At 38.8% G+C, this 21758-nt stretch overlaps 1 protein-coding gene across 4 annotated transcripts in view; it reads left to right on the top strand.

Moving 5' to 3' along the window:
* The window catches only part of PHKB (phosphorylase kinase regulatory subunit beta), a 122067-nt gene that overhangs the window by 50380 nt on the left and 49929 nt on the right, over window positions 1-21758 (top strand). For all 4 annotated transcript variants that reach the window (XM_019731864.2, XM_019731865.2, XM_019731866.2 and 1 more), the window contains 5 exons: window positions 337-534; window positions 1260-1317; window positions 1874-1951; window positions 3942-4100; window positions 13770-13864. In XM_019731864.2, coding sequence (XP_019587423.1) covers window positions 337-534; window positions 1260-1317; window positions 1874-1951; window positions 3942-4100; window positions 13770-13864 — 588 coding nt within the window. The remainder of the gene's footprint in view (window positions 1-336; window positions 535-1259; window positions 1318-1873; window positions 1952-3941; window positions 4101-13769; window positions 13865-21758) is intronic.

The following is a 21758-nucleotide window of genomic DNA, read 5'->3' as shown; positions in this document are numbered from 1 at the left end:
GTAGGTTGTTTTGTGTTTTTCACCATCATAAACGAATTGTTATGACAAACTAGGTTGTAATAGCTACTTACTGACGTCAAATTTTTACACGCTGCCTTAATTAGCATCTTCAAGTTTGCATTCAGTGTTGAAACTTGAACTCCTTATTAGTGAACAAAGTTTCATCTCCTCCGTACGCGTCACCAAAGCAGCTCAGGTAGCATCTGCTGTCTCTCCGAGCGCAGCGGTCTCACTGGCAGTGAGATCCCGTCACTGACTTCACTCCATGGTTCTCTTGGGCTGTGTGGATCGTGCCACTGTAGACACTGACCTGCCCTTCTGTGCTCACTGCCTCAGAACACAGATGCCGCCCTGCTCCCCTGCATCAGTTATCCTGCATTTGCCCTGGATGACGAAGCTCTGTTTAGCCAGACTCTTGACAAAGTGGTTAGAAAATTAAAAGGAAAATATGGATTCAAGCGTTTCTTGAGAGATGGGTATAGAACATCATTGGAAGATCCCAACAGACGCTACTACAAACCAGCTGAAATTAAGGTACGAAAACATACCCCTTCCCAGGTGGCATCACAGAGTGGGAGAAGCTCTCTGACTGAGGAGGCGACTTCCTGGGTTGGGATTCTGGCTCTGCCACTTACTAGCCTTGGGCAAGTTACGTAACCTCTGCCTTAGCTCAGCTCCCTGGAGAATCCATCAAGCCTTTGTTGAAGCACCTCTTTTCTCATAAAGCCTTCTCTGACCCCTAGGCAGACTCAGGTGTTTTGTCCCCTGTGTTCCTGGCATAGCATGTATATAGACATTTCATAAGGTACTGCAGTTGGTTATTTACATGTCTGCCACCTCAGTAGGCTGTGAGCCCCTGAAGGCAGGTTCTCCATATTTTTGTCTTCCTAGCCCTCTGTCTAGAGGGTACCGGCCATTACTATCAGGTTGGTGCAAAAGTAATTGCGGTTTAAAAGGTTACAAATAATTGCAAAAACCGCAATTACTTTTGCACCGAACCTGATAGTAACTATCAATTGAATGAATGACTTCTGTGTGATGGATTAAATGAATGAGTTTTTGTATAATAGGAGTTCTGAGAAATTTTTTTAAGAAAGAACAATGAAACTACTTATAAAATCAGTCTAATTTTGTTATAACTATAAATAAATCTTTTATGTATATCCTAACTATAATTGTTCTAAGTAATGTAATTGTTCTGACTAATCTAATTGCTCTAATTGTTAGTGGAATTTTGAATATTTTATTTTCCGTTTTAGCTATTTGATGGCATTGAATGTGAATTTCCCATATTTTTCCTTTACATGATGATTGATGGTAAGTGAGCTCTTCTGTTGAAATTCAAGCTATAGGATATAAATGTTCGAAAGAAGAGCAGAAATGAAATATGACTCCTTTCAGCTGGCAAAATAGACTTCACCTCAGTGATTTTCACTTCTTTGCATTTTTATATGCTACCCTTCTGCTTTCTGAGTGAATGTTAAATCAGCTAAAAAACGTAAAAAATACTTTGAATTACTTTTTAAATGATATAGATATATTTTCATATTTACAAAGAAGATTTTTTTATGAATTGAAATCTTTGAACACTGCAATCTGTGACATTGTGAATATTGATAACTTTTAAACTGAAGAAGAGAGAAATTTCAATTAAAATTCAGTTTTCAATTCTAAATGGTAACAAGACCTTCTAAAATTGGTTTCCTGGAAAAATATCACATGCATATTTGCATTATCCCTTTTCAATTTTATTTTTATCATTGACATAGAAAATTACCAAAGTCATTATAGGGCTAATAGATCTTTCTAAGGTAAAATTTCTGTGGTGCTGAGGGAGCTCAGATGCTATTGGATTTTATGTTTTACATTCTAGGAGTTTTTAGAGACAAACCCAAACAAGTAAAGGAATATCAGGATCTTTTGACTCCGGTGTTGCATCAGACCACAGAAGGTATAGTTGGATTGTTTTTTCAAGAAATTCTTCTTATTAATATTTTCTTAATGTTCCTTTGAAATGTATAAATGATTCCTTTTAAAAGAACAATTTATACTAAATTGAAGAAATAAATGGGGCCTTGAATGAATTAGAAAGAATAATCTATTAATTTGTTATAGTAAATTTGTTTTCATAAAAGGAATTCATTTAGCAAGATGGGAAGGTGATGAATGTAGGTGGTCGTAGCTCTCATAACTGCAAAATGGTTTGCCAGGTGTGTACAGGTTCCTCCTCTGTTAACTACTGTGTGACCCCTTTACTCCGTGTAGTACGACAGTAATATAAAGTGACGCTTTCTATCCAGGTCACCAGAAATGCCGTGTTCAGGTGAGCGCTGCCCACGTCTGAGGGCCGCCCGCCCTCGCCAGAAGGCACTGCCATTGCCAGGAGCACTCTGGCTTCCTCTCTGGAGTTACCTCTGGGGCTGTTAGCGTGTGATTTTGAATGTCTGCCATGGTGCTAAAATGGCAGCCTCTGAGGGTGGATTTGATAGTTTAGAAATGATCAACGGCCCATTCTCTGAGTAGTAGATTGGTTTCAGTGAAACACCAGCAGGGCCCAGAAAAGAACATAAGTAATTTTTCTGTAGGACTAGAAAACTAATTTTCAAAGACATTCCAGAGAAGAAGTTCCAGACATCTCTGGTGTTTGGAAGTGTTGATAAAATAAGAACATATTCTCATGAGTGAGCATCTATGAAAACATTTATCTGGAAGTTAGAAATTAATCATGTGTTGGTGCAAATTGGATGGTCCTTGTGGATGCGATACACAAACTGGCAGCCACGGCCTCGAGCCCCCTTCCTATCTCACATGAAATTGGTGATATTCTGCAAGTATCTTAGAGGCACTACTTCACATTACGTGTTACCCTTTAAAATACTCATGATGTTAAAGTAGTGAAATGTTTATGGGTAAACATTGGATTCAAAATTCATATTAATTTTTAAACCCAGGTACTTAATGTCTTTATGCTCCACAGCATCATGGTGAATATGATTCATAACATAATGACCATAACATAATGACTGTAATAACATAATGAATATCATGTTTGAAATCCCTCGACTCAGACCTGTGAGTATCAGCGTAGGTCGCTGTGCACTGCGGTGGTCGTTTCGGCTGTTAGGTCGTTTAGTGCCACTCTTGAGGCTTCATCACATTCAGAAAGTGATGTCTGAACTAGTCTCTGATGTTTCTAGTGACTTTAGACACAGAGATCACAACTGACTGATGCATGAAGAAAGAAGCAAATTTTAAGGAAACCTGTGCAATTTTATTAGGAAAATTAAGTTTACCATGGGCTGATACTGCAAAAGAGTCTTAGAATGTTGTTGTGTTCCCCTTCATCGCATTCACAAAAATTCTGGTCTTTAAATAATAATTTTTATTTTCTACCAAGGAATATTTTTAAATAGGTTGGTCACCAGAGAAGATGGATTTTTTCTCTTCAGTGATATTAAATAGTAGAGAATGGGCTTAATGTTTAAAATGGGGATTTCTTTGCTCTAAGCAATGGCTCAGGGTTATAATTCTTCATTTAAGATTCCACGGCATCTCATTTGTAAACCCTCCACAGACTAATCCTATTAAATGCAGCTTCTGCTATGGCTCTAAATATTTGTGTACAGTATATTTATTGATTTCACTTAAAGGTGTTAAAATTAAATGTTGTTAAAGGAGATTATATACACACTGTTGGCTAAAGCATAACGTAAGAAAGCTGTCCAATTAGTGTTTTAAAATCAGGATGCTTCTTCCACATTTTTCACTGGCAGTTTCTGAAAGGAACCACCGTATGCAGTTTTCTATGGCCTGTTGGATCTGTTATCTCCTGTACAGCTCTTCCCTCTCTCTGCTTTCTAATCACTGCAATTTCTTGAAGGGAAGCTTTGGGGAGGACACTGATTTGTTGTGTTTTAAATATTTATTTTTGAAATCCATAGGTTATCCTGTTGTGCCAAAGTACTATTATGTGCCAGCTGATTTTGTAGAACATGAAAAAAGAAACCCTGGCAGTCAAAAGCGATTTCCTAGCAACTGTGGCCGTGATGGAAAACTATTTCTTTGGGGACAAGCCCTTTATGTTATCGCAAAACTCCTGGGTAAGTGGAGAAAGTTGGGGACCTTTTTTCCCCCTTGTTATCAAGCCCTTAGAAGTAAGTATGCCTTTGCTGACATTTTTCTTGGCTTTGGGCAGTGTTCATGCTGTGAAGAGGTCCTGGGGGAGTGTCTTAGTATGTAAAAGTATATAAGTATGTCTATTTCCCTGTCAGATCCACTTAGGCAGCCACAGTCAGCTTAGCGGGTCGGTTTCAAGCAGAAGGCTATGGGAACTTTGATTTACTTCCATATACTGTAATAAAATTTCATATGACAATCATGTTTGGTCATAGCTTGCCAAAAGGAATTGGTTGTCTCAAAATTCTCTTCCTTCTAATAAATACATGTTGGCAATTTACTCAGTTAGCTAGAAGTTTAATGGAAGCATTCTTCGTCATTCTTTGGAGAATTATTTTCAGCTTCTCCTAAAACTACAGCTAAATGGGAATATACTTTGGACACATTGAAATGAAGCCTAATTTAACAAACCAAAAAGAGTATTATGCACTTTCCTGTACCATTCCTTGCTAAAATTTCAGATATTATTAGCATTTCCATCACAAAGGTTATCACGTCCATCAGAATTCCTTTATGTTAACAGGTTATGGAGCGGGCTGATTGTAGATACTATACCTGCATGAAAAGAACTGCTTGCAGTGTGAGAAACTGTTAGTGTCTTTGTTGTTCTGGTATTGCTGCATAAATGCTAAATTTGTGCTGTAAGAATCCTCATCTGTGCTTCCTTTTGTTACATTCCGTTAGAGAGAATATTTCAAAGCCCAAACTTCCACCTCGAGCTTTACACAAATAATACATAAGAGCAAACAGAAGCTAACCAAAGAGGAGAGAATTAAGTTAATGCTGTTTTCCATTTTCTCGTTTTCTAACTGTATTTTCTGGGTCTCCATGTAAACGTAATGCTAATTTAAGAAACTGTAGAACAATTTTCTTCCTTTAAATGGACAGCTTTCTGATATGGAATTCATATTATTTATACAGATTTTGCTTTTATATTTTCTGAAAGAAAACAAATTCATACATGAAGTAGTTTTCGTAGAATCAAGCCAAGCTAGTAAGGTTATCTCTGGTTAGAATGCTGTTTTTATCTCATTAGCATAAATACAAAGAAGCCTTGGTGATCCTCACAGCTAAATAAAAAACACTATAGCAGAGGAGTAGTTAACCTATGTAAGGATGAGAATTTTAGCATCAGAGTCATAAGTTTCTGTGTACTACACTTGGAATTGACAAATGAGCAAGATGAAACCCTTCTGTGGTTCTGAGGCTGAACACAGGTACCTGGGATATAGAATTTGAGGTCTGAACCTTCATCCTGCTTTCTGGGCTACACCAGCCTGAGGGCGATACAGCTAGAAGGAGTGCTATTTGAGCAAAGCCTCTGGATAAAATTAAGAAATCTAATGAATTGGGAATGCAGAATTGACCATACTTTACATAAGCAAGTTGAGCTTACAAAAAAGAAAAAGATTGAAAATAGTATCAGTCAGTAAAAAAGCTGTGGACCTTCCTTGTGCCAAAATAAATATACTGAAAGTAGACAGATTTTGAGTATAAATAGCATTTTCTTACATTAAGACCAGAGTGAACAGAAATCGTCCAGGTCTACCTTTAATCCCTGTTGTACCATCAAAAAGAAGAATAAAGCCTTCAAAGAAGAGTCAATTTCTCTGTTCCCTGCTGAGCTTCTGAAAAGGCAGAAGAGAACACTCAGGAGATGTGTTAAAAACTGTGAAACCACATACTTATCTCCCCTTGAAAAAAAAAGATGCTGCATACTCATTAGCACTCAGACCTGGCTGTGTGTCCTCTGGTTAACAGCTGGTTAAGATGAATAAGATCTCTGAAGACAGTCATTTAGTTGCTCTTCACTACTGGATACTTGCCCCAAGAACCATCAAACTTCTATGGATGCTATTAAGATTCCAGGCACCATATTTACACCACAGTCCCATTTATGCATTAAAGGAGCTTCAGCTGGATATTTTGTGGGCACATAGTTGGAGCTATATAAAAATAATAGAACAGTGAAGTCCTTAAAAATATTCTGTAACTGTATATGACTTTAATTCAGGTGAGCTTGTATCCAGTGGAACCTAATAAGAATATTTTGCTCTATGTATTCGTTAGTAAATAATTATATAAAAAACTATGTGACTTATTCCATTGTTAGAGCAAAAACACTTAATATGCTGTTTCCTGGCCCACGGCCTGCACTACCTGTGTTCTCAGAAAATAGTTAATGGTTACAGCGTTTTCTTCTTTAGAAAAATTAGACTTCTAGAAAATCAGTCTTTGCTATAAAATAGGTAAATAAATTCTAAACATGTTTATTTTAACTCAGATAAGACATATTTTGTGATATAACATTTGACATATCTTAGAATAAAATGATCGTTCGTTATGCTTTCAGTTGTTAAATAAATATGGAAGTTTAGAAACTACCCATGTCAGAGATGATCTGTCTGTAGAAAGCACTGTACCTTTTGAGTTCTTTGGCGGAAATAACCTTAAAAGTATTTATCACATGAAAGTCACTTGAAAATTATGATCCTTGGGCTGAATTTTTTTTGAGATTAAGAAAGCTGAGAATTATCACATAATATGAGGTTAATAACGACTTTACTCTGAAACTTTCCCAAAGCCATTACTTAAGTTTAATATATTTTCTTATTCAATATTTTTTTAAAAAAGAGAAATGAACACATTATTTGTTTAGCTTTAAAGAAAATCTGACTTCTAGACTTCAGTTTGTCTTTTCAACATACATCGTATGTGTAACTAATTTTCCTTACTGTACGTCAGACATTCACAGTGTTGACTTTCATTTAGGTACTACTATAAGATCCCAAATCATTAAAGATTGGAGCTTTACCTACTGTATAATTCATGATAGGTGAATAATAGAATTTTTTTTTTTTTTTTTTGCTGTTGTTTTCATTTTTATTTTGGGACTAAAGCATGAGTAAAACTTTGCATCTGTCTTGAAATGTACTGTGCCCAACCTTAATGTTACAAATACTTAAAATGCCTGCCTATTTATTTATTTATTTATTTATTTTTATTTTTTTCCCTTTTTTTTATTTTTATTTATTTATTTATTTATTTTTTTTTTTAAATTAGTTTCAGGTGCACAAGACAAAGCAAAACTTAGACGTTTATCATTTATATCCCTCACACTGTGTGAACCCCCCTCCCCCCATCCACTATCCCTCTGTACGTTCCCAAAACCTCTCACCTTCCCCTTATAATAATAGAATTTTTTTACGAAGGACATTTTGAAAACATTATTCATAAACATCGAGTTAAAATAAGGCCTGTTCTTTGATTGTTCTAAGCTTAAATTACTGAGCAATTTTAATTAATTGCACCTTTCTCTCCAATATACACAAACTCCCAAAATATTCATGTGAGTGAAAATTTTCTTGAATTTTACAAAGGATTTCTTTTCCTTTTTGGGATAGGTATTATTTAATTTCCTAGGAGTGTTAATAAGAGACTTTTAAGGTGATAAAATAGATACAGAAGTACTGTAAAATATCCTGGATGTTATATACATATAGAGTTCCCAATTTAATTTCGTGGATCCCTTGAAGTTCTTTGGTAAATCATTGTTTAGAACTCTATTTCAGTAGAAACTATATTTTAAGTGATTATTGACACCCGGCAAACTTGTAACTATGTGATATAGATTATTTCTGACATTATCATCTTTTTCCTCCACTTTATGCTCCCTTGATTTCATTTCCTTTTTCTTCTCTTCACATTTGTCTTGGACTATAGTGGAAAGATCAAGAGTTTGGGGGTCATGAACTTAGGAACTAAACAGTTCAGGGTGTGAATACAAGTTGTACGACTTACTACATAGTGACTTGAAGAATCTTTTTAACTTCCATAATCATCAGTTTCTTTATTTTTATGTTTAAAGGATGAACTGATGAGGAAATACACATAAATCGCTTACTGTAGGACAAACACATATGTAAATGGTTCTACTTCCTGTTCTTCCATCCACCCTCCCTCTCTCTCAGCTACTACTTAGGAGACAGTATTTGTGAAAATATGTTTCCTAGTTCTTAGTAAGCAGGTAATTCAGGGTGCTCATGGGCCCTCCTTGGGGGTACCCCAGAGTCATAAAACATCACAAGAAGGAAATGTTTCCCTCCTTGCTACCTAACCATTCACCTCCTCAACGATTCAGCTGCTATTTATTTGTAGGGACCTACTCTGTGCCTGTCACTGTGACATCCAGTGACTCTACAGCAAGAAGAGAATGTGACAACCTGGGGAATATTTTTGTTTCTCTGAGGACAGCCTGGTTATTCTGATATACTGCCCAATTCCGGCGTTTGTAACTAAGGGAAGTTCAGTTCCACTTGATTTCATTCATGCTATTTCTTGCCCAGTTGACCTCAAATGTAAAAGCCACTGATTAAGCCTGAAAATCTAATGCTTTTTAAATTCAAGTCCATGATCATGGGCCCCCTACTGTGCATGAGGCCAGAAGAAACTGAGGTCTTGATTTTCACTGGGCCGTAGGCACCTTACTCAGTCTAGCACATGGTTTTGTTACTGATCAGTTAAAGATGAAATGAAGAGATAGGAGTGTACAGATGTGTTTGCACATTGTGGTTGCTAAGAGATTTCCCAGCTGTTCCACTTTAGGAAACGTCAAGCAGAAAGACATCCATTTCTGAGGACTTCTGTTATCTTCTTCATAGTATCTGTGTAATTGCTGGTGACCCAAAGTGGGATTCTGTGTAGCAGGCATTAGAAACATCGTGAGAGAGCACGTGAAATACACGATTACTTTAATAGCCTCACCCAGGAAGATGTTCTTCCTTTAGCTTATTGTATAAATGACTGGCTTTCTTGAAACTAAAATTTTGGGTTGAATTGCTACTAAGGCTAGAAAACATATAAAAAATTTATGATCCCATCATCAATGTATTAGTAAAATTGAATATGAAAGCAGTGATGCCTGGAGTCCCACAAGACTCTGCACACATATTGTTAACTGTGTCCCTGAAATACTACTACTAATACGGGCCTAAAACATGTCCGATCTTGTGCTCTGCGCTTTACAAATAGTATTCTCAGTGCTCCTCCTAAGTTCTTGATGAGATGAGTACAGTGTCGTAACTGAGGCCCAACTCACCCAAGACCACAGCCCATGACAGACAGACGTTATTGGGTTATGCAGGAATCTGCAGGGTGATTGTGTCACCTGTCATTGGCATTAAATTGGCTCATTAAAAATGACCACTTTGCTAACTTAGTGAGATATTACTTTGTATCCTGTTTTCATTTACATGCTGAATGTTAAAAGCATATTTCTTAGTCATTTCTGTAAATTGTCTGATGGTTGCTTTGCCCATTTAACCTTGGTTTTATGGTTTTTCCTCTCAGTCTGCCTGAATGTTTTGTACGTTACGTGTCTTAAACCTTGCTGGTATTTTCCCAGTCTGTTTACCTCGAAACTTGGTTTGTGCTGTTTTTTGCTGAATGAAATTTAAAATCTTTATATATTCATATCTATCATTGTCTGTTTAATTTTTACCATGGAAAATAAACATTTAGCCTTGGAAAGCTCATCTCTGTTAATTAAGTTAAAAACATATATGTAAATTTGGAATGATTTGGTTTAATGTATGAAGCTGAGGATCTACATTTCCTTTTTCTCCAGTGCTCATTTCTTAACATATGTGTTACTAGTGTGTGTCGCTGCAGCTGGAAATCAGTTAGACTTTGAAGCACATAGTTTCCCCTGTAAATTATCTGTTGAGCCTATTTTACTGAGTCCTATGTAATTTTGGTGTCATGATAAAAAAATTACTTGCTCTATTAAATGTTCTTTAAATTGTCATTTCATTAAAGAAACAAAAATTCTTCTTAATGTTTTCTTTTTTACCCTCTACAATTATTGTTTGAGGTAAACTCAGGGTACATTTCATGAACCTTCCTGTGCATAAAAATGGAAAGATTGATGACTAGTCTGTTTTCTAAGGATTTAAAGATAGCTGTTCTATACATAAAAATGCTTGATTGTGGGGTTTGGTACTGTCTGGGCAATGTGGAAAGCCATTGCTCTTTTATCCTTGTTGTTTTCATTTTAAATGTTCTATAGTTGGTCAGGTGTAAATTCTTTCAGGCTTGTCACTCTTCACCAGAAAACCGGTGCCAGCAATTGGCGCAGTGAGGAGCTCTGTTTTGCTTCCTGAATGATAAAAATCAATGCAGTGAAAAAAATATGTCCATTAACTTGACCTTTTAAGGTATTAGTCACTTTTACCATTATGGAAATGAAAGTAATGATTATAACAATTAATGTTTCCAAATTTGTTAACCTACCAATTTACTATTTTGTTTATTGAGTCTCTTGAGTGCCTGTTGTATGCCAGGTGGGGTATAGTCATGAATAAGAAGCAGAGAGCCTAGAGGGTTATAGATAAGCACATGGATACTTGCTAGCACATCAAGCTAGATATGCAGGTGCAGTACAAAGAAAGAAATGAGAAAAAAATGTGAAGAAATAAGCTTTTTCAAAAACTTGGATAATTATTTTATTCATATCAATTTTAATAGATTAGCATTTATGCTTTTCAAGGATATAGATTTCTTAATTTATCTGTCATCATTTATAAATAACAAAATAATAAAGATAGAATTTCATTCCTGTAGAATGACAGTAAAACATTAATTATGTAAAATGCTTGTTGGCAGTGGAAATTTTTTCACATCTCAGTGATCAGACAAATGAGATTGGGAAATAATTTGCTGCTATTTAGAATATCACTGTACTAATCAACTCTGCGTCATGAGCTAAACTGATATTAATAAATTGAAATTATGTATCGATATTTGCCATAATTAAGCCTATGTTGGTTTGGTTTAGATTTTGCAAAAGTATAGTCTTTTCAAAGCGGGAGAAGCGTGTTCTATAATATGCCGTCTGATTTGGGTAAGAAAAATACAACCTATCAAGGTCTAAACTGTGTCCTGTTTCCCCCCCTGGCTGTTCCGCCTGTGTTGTACACAACGTCAGTGTTCTTACAGGGCGAGGTCAGGGTGTGGGTAAGAGCCCAGACTCCAGGGAGAGACTTCTGCACTTGAACCCGAGCCTGTTGTGTACCAGCCATGTGCAAGTCGCTTACCCGCTCGGTGCCTCCATAGGTCATCTGTGAAGCGATAAGGGTGTTGTGAATTCATATACGTGAAATGCTTAGAGAAAGCCAGGAGCATAGTAAGTGTAAGCGCTGCGTAACTAAGCCCTGGTGCCGCTGCTGTTGGCAGGCGCAGCGGTGCCTGTGGTGCTTCTGTGGCTGTTTTCCTTGTTATTCTGTTATTAATATCACCTTTATTATTATTATTAAAGACATCTTCCAAGAGTTACTCACAGCACCTTCAGTGATTTTGTGTAATAGACATTGCACATGTGCCTTGAAGTTACCTCAGAATAGAAATATAATGAGAAACATTCCCCAACCTGCAAGGAAATTGACAAGCATTTTCCTGGTTGACTCCCTGCTCTGTTTTTCAGAATTATTCACTGCCTAAAAGTGGTACCTAAAAAGCTATGGAAATGAGGTGTGATTTTTTTAAGTAAATATTAAACACAGGTGACTTGATACAAGAGTCAGCATGGTATCGATTTTACGTAGCAGTGTAAAGCTGAAGATCAAGAATGAAATGAGCACATTTTCATAGCTTATGTGCAGTAAAAAGAAAGAAGTGTGCTGACTCACTTGAGGAGAAGTGGGAGTCTTTTCTGATATTATTCAATTAAGTTTCACAGGTCTGAGCATAACGAAGATAATTTTATCTTCATACATAACTGCTGGGTCAGAGAGTATGCTCTCTATACATTTGCATAAATAATTCCAACTTGTGCTCTGCTCGGGTTCTGCGGAGTTACATTTCAGGGGTTTTTCCTACCACCACCCCCTCCCATCACAGCCCCTTCTGGGTCCCCAGAGAATCCCTGCTCCAGTGAGCCTCAGGTGTTCATGAGACGCTGACTTAGGACCTTCTTCCCACCCTCCTCTGCCAAACACTCTAAATTCCTTCCTTGTCATATCCTTGGATTTGATTGAAAGTTGCCACAGGGAACTACCACATGAAAAGGGTTTCCATGTTTACAGGACTACAGCAGCTGAGATCACTGTTCTCGTGCTTGTTAGTGCCCCGGGAAACACGGCCCATCTCAGAAATCTCTTTAGAATTTAGTATCAGGAAACACCTTGTCTCCCCTTGATGAACTGGTTTCCTGCCTTGAGAATGCAAATACATTATTTTGAGAACAGCTTTGTTGAGGTGTAATTTACATACCATACATTTCCCTGTTTAAAGTTTACAATTCAGTGGTTTTTAATATATTCATAGAGAGTTATGCACCACGATCAATTCTGAATATTGTCATCACCCTCCCAAAATGAAGCTCATGTCCTTTAGCAGTCACCACCCACTTTCTCCTAATTGCTTCATCTCACCCCAGCACTAGACAGTCATTAACCTATTTTCTATTTCTATAGATTTGCCCGTTCTGGACATTTCATCTACCTCGAATCATATAACGTGTGGCCTTTTGTGACTGGCTTTTTTCACTTAGCCTGTTTTCAAGGTTCAGCCATGGGTCAGCATTTCATTCATGTATGGCAGATAACATTTCATTGTATGTATAGACCACATTTGACTTATCCATTCATCTGATAAATTCACCAATGAAAGAATCTGGTCCTGGGCTTTTTTTTGTAACTGTACTTATTACAAATCTGTTCAGATTTTATATTCCCTCTTGAGTCCCTTTTGGTGATGTGTGTATTTCTAGGACTTTGTCCCCATCCATCTAGGTTATCTAAATTGTTGGCATGCATTTGCTCACAGTTTTCTCTTACAATCCTTGAGGCTAGTAGTGACATTCCTGCTTTCATTCCTAATTCAGTAATTAGTGTCTTCTTTCTCTTTCTTTTGGTCAATCTAGCTAAAGGTTTGCCAACTTTTGAGCTTTTCAAAAATCTATTAATAGTTTTGTTTTCATCTATATTCTCTGTTGTTTATTTATATTCTATTTCATTAATTTCCACTGTAATCTGTATTATTTCCTTTCTTCTGCTTACTTTTGATTTGGTTTACTCTTTCTCATCCACTTTTAAGGTGGAAGAATAGGTTATTGATTGAAGATTTTTCTTCTGTATTAATATAGACATCTACAGCTATAAATTTACCTCTGAATATTGCTTTACCTACATTCCATAAGTTTTGGTATGTTATATCTTCATTTTCAATCATCTCATCAGAAAGTACATTAGAAAGTATTTTCTAATTTCCCTTTTGATTTCTTCTTCGACTCATTCATTTTTTTGGAATGTGGTCTTTAATTTCCATATTTGTGAATTTCTAAAACTTCTTTCTGTTATTGATTTCTAATTTATTCTATTGAGGTCAGAGAATTTCCTTTTATGACTTCAATCCTTTTAAACTTATTGAGGCTTGTTTTATGGCCTGGCATATGGAAGATGTTCCATGTGCATGAGAAGGATGTATATTCTATTCTTGTTGATAGAGTTCTATAAATATCTATGAGATTTTGTTGGTTTATTTTGTTGTGCAGATGCAGTTTTGGTAATGTCTTTTCCCTTTTTTTTTTTTCTCAGCTGATGAACTAATCAGTCCTAAAGACATCGATCCTATCCAGCGCTATGTCCCACTACAGAATCAACGTAATGTGAGCATGAGGTTTTCCAATCAGGTAAAGAGATCTTTTGTTTTTTAAATTAAACTCATCCAGAGACATTTAAAGCTTAATTGAAGAAGAAATTTTATTCTGAATGGGATTGTTATTGCTCCTTCTGAAGGCAAGGCTTCTCCATCTTCTGATTAGTTAAGATTTACTTGTTATGTCAACTATACCATAATTTTGAAAAAAGGACTTGTGGTAAAGTGCTATTTGTAAATGAGGAGGAATGAGTCAGGTGTGTCCAACAAGACGTCTTCCAGCTAAACACTGTCATCTTCACAGTGGTTGCGTTTTAGGTGTCAGATGTCCTCCAGAAGATGCAGTGTGTGTGGGTGTCAGGGGCCTGGGTGGGATGGCCCTGGTATTGAAGGGAGCGAGGTCCGTGAAGGACCCTGTGCTTGGTGTCTCTCCCGTGCCATATCTGTGACAGGACCGAGTGAGTGAGTGGCAGAGTTGTTCTTTGTACTTCGTGACGTGCCAGGTGAAGAAATATTGTACATTTTTAGTTAGTCCTGTGGATTCAGACTACATTGTGTCAACAAAATAAGTGTTTGCAGCATCAGCACGATTGATGTTGACACGAGCAAACCCTCAAGTATTAAACAATACCAGTAATGAGGATGGTTAAAATGAAAATGCTGTGGACTGTGGGAACTGCCTGAGGGGAAAGGGAATGGACCCGAGTGTGTGCCTGGCTCCCAATCAGTTAACATTTACTCCATAAGAACAGCAAGTGTCAGCACTGACAGAAGATACGCATACGGAATATAAATGCTCCTTTCATTTAAAAAACATACATCTACATCACACACACACACACACATGCACGTGCACGCTTGTTTTAATGAGAAAGGGAGAGCCCATCAGATCCATTAGGTTCTGTCACATCATTTCTCTGATTCTTTTGCTGGTCTTCAACAAAACATGTAATTACTCTGAGTGGTTTATAGATCAGAGCCCTTGGGAGACTTTTAAATAAATGTTAAGATTTTTCTCAAGAATATAAAATCCCTGTGTTAATACATGCGAGAAATTTTTCACCGGCCTGTTAGCTCCTTATTAGGTGGAGATTTGGCCTTTATCTCGGTTACCATTTGTGTCCGTGCAGTACACGTGAGCATTCTGTACAGTCTGAGATGTGCAATTCTACTTGAAGAAATGGTAAAACAGGGAATACATTTCACTTCCTATTACCCAATGCTGAGACGCTGAGACTTTGAGCCATTTAAGGATTCGTGTGCATCATTTGCCTAGCGTTTCACACATATGACCACTTCTCTGGGGTGGTGAAATCTCAAAGCCTTTCCTTAGAAAATAAAGAAATAAGTCACAGACTTGAGCTGGGGGGCAGGAGACAGAGAACATCAAAGCACAGGGCTAACGAAATCAACCAATTAAACAGTTATTTCATGCTTGACACACAGAAGGAAGGCTGTGGGTTGTGTGTAATTTTTGACTGCAATATACTTGCAACTCTTTCTCTCCCACTCAAGAAAGCTTATCAGAGTACAAGTGAATGCGAGTGAATTTTATAGAGAATTCACTCTGGGTGAAATCTTTTTCTAATGTTCCTCCTAAATTATCTGTGGCAGGCCTCCCAGGCAGAGTCACATCCCAGCTAAGAGACTTGCTCTAGGGTGAGGACACATGGGGATTGCATCTATGCAGACTTGTGTAGTGTTTCTGAAAGGGAGATGATGGGGACAATTGGCAGCAGAAAATTGCGGGGAGCTGTCATGCCAGGCTATTGGCAGCTTGGGTGGGGTGGGATACAAAATGGCGGGGTGTCTCTGCCACTTTCTCAGCCATTTAAGCGGCAGCCAAGACTTGGCGTGCCCATGTCCATGGCTGGGGCCGGGAGCCATGCACTTGGTGCACTTCAGAGGTCAGGCCAGCCCTCCGCTTGCATGTGGGTGTCATGACCAACCAGATCCGACTTTACAGGTAACTGATCTGTGGGGATTGACCTGGTGCTTTAAACCCGGCCAAATGTTGGGAACAGTACGTAGAGAGGAGTGAAGTTCAAACAATTCCTGAAAATGAGAGAAGTTCCTGACTTCAAGGAGGGTGGATCGGGGTCCCTGTGACCACCCTGAGCCTCAGTGACTGACCAGAAGGACACAGGACTGTTATGCTTGCAGTTGTGGTTTCTTATAGTGAAAGGCACAGAATGAAATCAGCAAAGGCACACGAGGCGAGTCCTGGGGAAACCAGGCACCAGGTCCCGCTGTCCTCTCCCAGTGGAGTCATGTGCGTGGGACACAATTACCCAGCACTGATGTGTGACAACACTTATAAAGTGTTGCCAGCACTTCAGCAAGGGAAACTTGCTCAAGCCTGAATGTCCAGGACTTTTACTGAGGGTCAGTCCTGTACTCATGTAACGCCTGCAATGGCTGACCTTGGTCATTAAAGCTCTAGCCCCCAGAGAAAAAGCAGAAGTTCACCATAAACCACACTGTTCGCATAAACCGTCCAGATTAACTGGAACAGTATGGCCCCCAGCATCAGGCCTGCACACACACAGCCTTCCAAGCAGCCAGCCAAGGGCCCGTCCTGAAAACATGCCTATCTTGGGAATATTTGGGGTTTGAACAACCCAGGCCTGCTATATCAACTCATTGCTTCCCAGAGGATTGTAGCAGAAGGAAGTTTCTAGAATCCAGGAAACAGGGAGTGCCAAAGCTGTAGAAGTCCACTCCTTCAAGTACACACAGGACTCTTGGCATGTCACAAATCCAAAGCATTGAGGACGAGCCTCAGAGCCGTGGTTGGGGCCTGTTGGCTGTCTCAGGCCACCGGCCTCGGCACTCAGCCCAGTGTCTGTGGGGCCTCGGGAATGTGACTGCACTACAGTTCCTCAAGTTCTGAGCTTCTTAGCCAGACCCGTCCGCCTCCTTTCCAGCTCTCAGTCTTTCATCGCTATCCACTGGATTATTTCCGGGGGAGATACTCGTCCTTAGAGCAGAAGGGAGAATCGCGTCTCGGCCGTCTTATTCTCACTTCCCTGTATTTTAAAGGAGAGTTTATCGTCATAAATCTTTCTATGACTGAAAATTGGAGTTAAGATTTCTTCTGTTCCTTGAGTCATCTTTTTTTCTCCAGAATAATTATTGAAAACAGCAATGACATTATTAAGCATTTATTTTTTTATAAAAGCTTTATTGGGGTATAATTTACATTCAATACAGCTCACTAATTAAGTGTACAATTCAATGTTTTTTAGTATATTCGCCACAGTCAATTTTAGGACATTTTCGTCACCCCCAAAAGGAAGCCTGTGCCCTCGAACAGCCACTCCCCTCCTTTCTTCACTTTCTTTCTCCCCCGACCCCAGCCTTAGGCAACTGCTTTAATCTATATGGATTTTCCTATCCTGGGTACATCATATAATGGTTTCGTGTAATATGTGGGATTTTGTGATTGGCTTTTTTCAATTCACATAATGTTTTCAAAGTTTATCAACGTTGTAGCCCACGTCAATCCTTCATTCCTTTCTGTAGCTGAATGACATTCCATTGTATATGTTTATCGGTTCATCTGTTGGTAGACATTTGGGTTGTTTCCACTTTTTAGTTATTATGAATAATGCCGCTGTGAAATATTGTGTGCGAGTTTTTATGTGACATGTTCATATTTTTCTTGGATAGAATGGAATTGCTAGGTTATATACTAACTGTATGTTTAACATTTGGAGGAATTGCCAGGCTGTTTTTCAAAGTGGCTGCACCATTTTGCACTCCTGCCAGCAATGGATGAGGCTTCCAATTGCTCTACAGTCTTGTCAACCCTTGTTTTGATTATAGCCATTCTCGTCACTGAGAAGTGCTTTATCATTGTGGTTTTGATTTGCCTTTCTCTAGTTACTATTGTTGTTGAGCATCTTTTTATGTGAATATTAGCAATTTGTATACAGGTCTTCTTTGGAGAAACATCTAGTAAAATACTGTGGTCATTTTAAATTGAGTTGTCTTTTTATTATTGTGTTATAAGAGTTCTTTATATATTCTAGATATAATCCCTTATACGATTGCAGATATTTTTTCCCATTCTACACTATCATTCCAATTTCTTAGTGGTGTCATTTGAAGCACAGAAATTTTGCATTTAGATGACGTCCAATTTATCTATGATTTCTTTGGTTGCTTGTTCTTTTAGTGTCATGCCTAAGAAACCATTGCCTGATCCAGTGTTGCGAAGATTTATGCCTATGTTTTCTTTCAAGACTTTTATGATTTAGCACATACATTTAGGTCTCTGATCCATTTTGAGTTGATTTTTGTATATGGTGTGAGGTAGGCATCCAACTTCATTCTTTGCATGTGGCTATCCAGTTGTTACAGCACCATTTGTTGAATTTCCAGAGTGTTCTTTTTTTCATTTTTATTACTGTGGTTAACATAATACATTACCTAATATTTATTATTTTAACCATTCATAAGTGTATAATTCAATGGCATTAAATAAATATTCAATATTATGTAACCATCACTGCTATCTATACCCAAAACTTTTTAATCATCTCCAACAAAAACTCTCTACGTATTAAACAATATCTCTCCCTTCTCTCCTCCCTCCAGCCACTGGTAACTTCTATTCTACTTTCTCTATGAATTTGCCTATTCTAGGTCCCTCGTATAGGTGGAATCATACAATATTTGCCTTTCTGTGACTGGCTTACTTTGCTAAGTTTGATGTTCAATGTAATTTTTTTTGTTTCATTTATGTGGTTTTCTCTTTCTTCCTGCTGGTTATCTTGTCACTTATCTGGTGATCCTCAATGACCCAGTCATCTATTAGTATGATACACAGTCTGATTATTCTCAGTTATTAAGTAGTTTCTTCCCACCACCTCAGCAAGAGGTGAGGAAGTTGTGATTGGGGGTTGTCTGTCAGGGGGCTGGGCCATCATCACCCTTGCCAAACACCAGAATGGGAGGGCTGTACTCTGAGGAAGCTACTGCCTCCACTAGACGTGTTAAGTCACCTCGGGCAGTTTGTTCAGTACATTAAGGGAAAACCCCGTGTTGTAATTGCTGGCTGTGGTTTCTTACGTGGGGCACGGGGTGGGCTACTGTGGCTTTAATCAGGTCTGTGTCACACCCCACTTTTCCTGTCTGCCCTCCATTGTTTCTGCAAACCAGGTGCCCCCTGGAGCCCCCCGTTTGGTGGGTCAGCTCCCACACCTGTGGCCTCATTGTGGGGAATACTCTAAGTGCTATAGTTTGGGTTCTGTTGGCTTCCACTGCTCTGCTTTATTCATTATGCGCTTCCATTGCCAGCTTTTAATGCACTGAAATATCGTATTTGAAGGCCCTCTTTTTTTCTAGTCATTGCTATGGCTTTCGTCTTTTTTGTTTATTTTGAACATCTCTATGGTCATTTGTGTGGGATCTGAAGAGATGAGAATTGAGGGCATGTGCTCACTTTGCTCTCTAGAGCTGGAAGCCTAGGCCTCGCCTGCTGTCTTCGGTCTTATCTTGTTTCTGGGAAGTGTCATTTTCTCCAGCTGTACCTTATGCTTCTTTAGATCTCAGGCAGCGAACCTACACTGGGATTTAAGCAGAGTAGATGTTCATTAAACAGTTGTGATGGCCCCAAGCACGTGGAATCCAAGTAAATTAAACACCAAAATTATTCAAATTTTCTGGTAAAGAAACATTGGAAAGAAAATAATTTACCCCAAACTATTACAAACAGTATAACTAACAGTGCTTGCTCCTTTCCCCCCACTTTCCTATGTCACATTTGATTAAATTATACAAAAGACCCTATTATCTAATCATCCTATAAATTTCTCCCTGAAAACAAGTCTTGTGGGTTTGGAAGCTGCACCATGGAGCCTGCTTTCCCATAGCCCCTTGCATACTCCATGTTACAACACGTCATTCCATTGTAGTTGTTGGCTTACATGCCTGAGTCTCTGGCAAGGGTCCTCAGAGCAGGCAACGTGTCTTCCCCTTCTCTGTGTTCTGTCAGCCCAGTGTGGTATTTGACAGGGCAAGAGAAAGGAAGTGAGGGAAACAGGAGTAACCACTGTTGACTGTGCTCCTACTGTTTATCGGCGGCGCTGCAAATTATGGCTGATTTGAACACTTTTCTGACATAACATTATTATACTTGTTTTACAGAGAGAGAAGGTGAGTCTCAGAGGCTTAGTCATTTTTCCAAGGGCACACAGTTGTCAAGTGGCAGAACCAAAATGAAGGTGTTAACTGAGGAAGGGAAGGAGAGAGGGATGTCATGCTTGGAAGCGGTGTTTTCATAATGGTGTGAAAAGGTGCTGACAGAGGACGTAGCTGGTTTCCTGAACAGCCTGGCTCAGAATCACATTACAGAACTATAGCAGCACCTGTGCCTTCAGACACCGAGAGGCCTGTGGACATGACCTGAAATATCAAGTGCAAAGATGTCACATCAGTGTGACAAAACGTATGCTGGGATTCATTATACATAACATCTATCGTGTTAAAGGGGTCTCATTGTTTCTTTCTTCTCTGTTAGCACTAGGATGAGGTCAAGTCCACAGTCCAACAACTAGCAATTTTAGTCGGGATTTCCTTCTTGCTTATCCGAAACAACAAACCCAAAGCCCACTTCAGGAGGCCAGCAAGCTTCTGTGTCTGAGTGTTTACTCCCCTCTCCTTCCACTCCAACTTGTCCTATGAGGGGTCCGTCCTTCTCTGTTGCTTAGGTAATCCTGGTGCCGGCTGCCTACTGATTCTGTGAATGAGATTTTCGTTGTTCTTACAGCAGCGTCTCTCCCTCGTTCATGTGAGATAATGGTTCATCGAAGACCGTGTTTGTTTCCAGCCTTTGCTGCCCACTCATATGTATTTGGAAAAGGTCTGATTGCTGCAGAAACTAAGCAGCTGACCGACCACGTACTGTTCACTGACTGAATGTCCTACATGGCAGTTGTCCACCACAGATAAGCTAACCCCGTAGGGACATCCATTGGTAGCAACTGGAGGGTGGGTTTCTGGAGTTTTATAGCAAATGGACTTGATTTTGAAATGTGTGTTATATTAATCAGAATACAGAAGGTTCCTGGTTAAAAAGGATGACACACATAATACCTTTTTAAATGTTTGCAGGATTCTGTCTGAATCTAATATATGTAACAGGGAATAGCATAAGACCAGCCAGGAACTGGGTTTCTCTTCTTCATTTTAAAACCAATTTGAGAAAAAACAATTTTTTTTCTTGAAATGGATGTTGAATGCAAGTGAATTTTTATGTAAATAAGTCATTCTAATATCAAAGGAAGAGTCACAGAAGGAAAAAAAATGACTCTGAAAATGCTGTTTATCATTCAAGAATATAAACAAGAGAGGTTTCATGTTGTTGGGTGTTCTGCCTGCACAACAGCTAAGAGCACAGCCTCTGCAGGCGCCATGTCTGGGCTTGAGCCAAAGCTGGGCCAGCTGGGTAACCTCTGTGTACTTTAGTTTCTGCACATGGAAAACCAGAATCATGCCTCATAGACCCGTGGAAAGGAGTAAGAGAGTACAGGTGCAGTGCTTAGACCAGTCTCTGGTTTACAGTTAAGCACTCAACAAATGTTAGCTGCTATTGTTATTATTATTTATATTTTGACAGGTCCAGTGCAGACATGGTAGTTAGTTGAGGTACCCAGTAGTTATTGAGCAGAAAGATACGAGGTTGTGTGGTATTGAACATAGCTCATGGTGGAAATTGAACTCACGAGAGACAGTTCTTGGAAGGCCAGGCTTGAGGCTTAGTTGTTTGCCAGGGTGTGGCTAACGCAGATGGAGGATGTAAAACCATGTCAATGGATGGAAAAGTGTGGGGAATTTTGACTTGGAGACAGCGGTTCAAGAAGATTGACTGCCTAGCTGGCTGGGGAACCGCATAGCACTGGCAGACATTCAGTGCTGGTCGT

This window comes from Rhinolophus sinicus, linkage group LG11 (assembly GCF_036562045.2).
Source record: "Rhinolophus sinicus isolate RSC01 linkage group LG11, ASM3656204v1, whole genome shotgun sequence".
Classification (NCBI taxonomy): Eukaryota; Metazoa; Chordata; class Mammalia; order Chiroptera; family Rhinolophidae; genus Rhinolophus; species Rhinolophus sinicus.
This window is presented reverse-complemented; position numbering and strand designations above follow the sequence as displayed.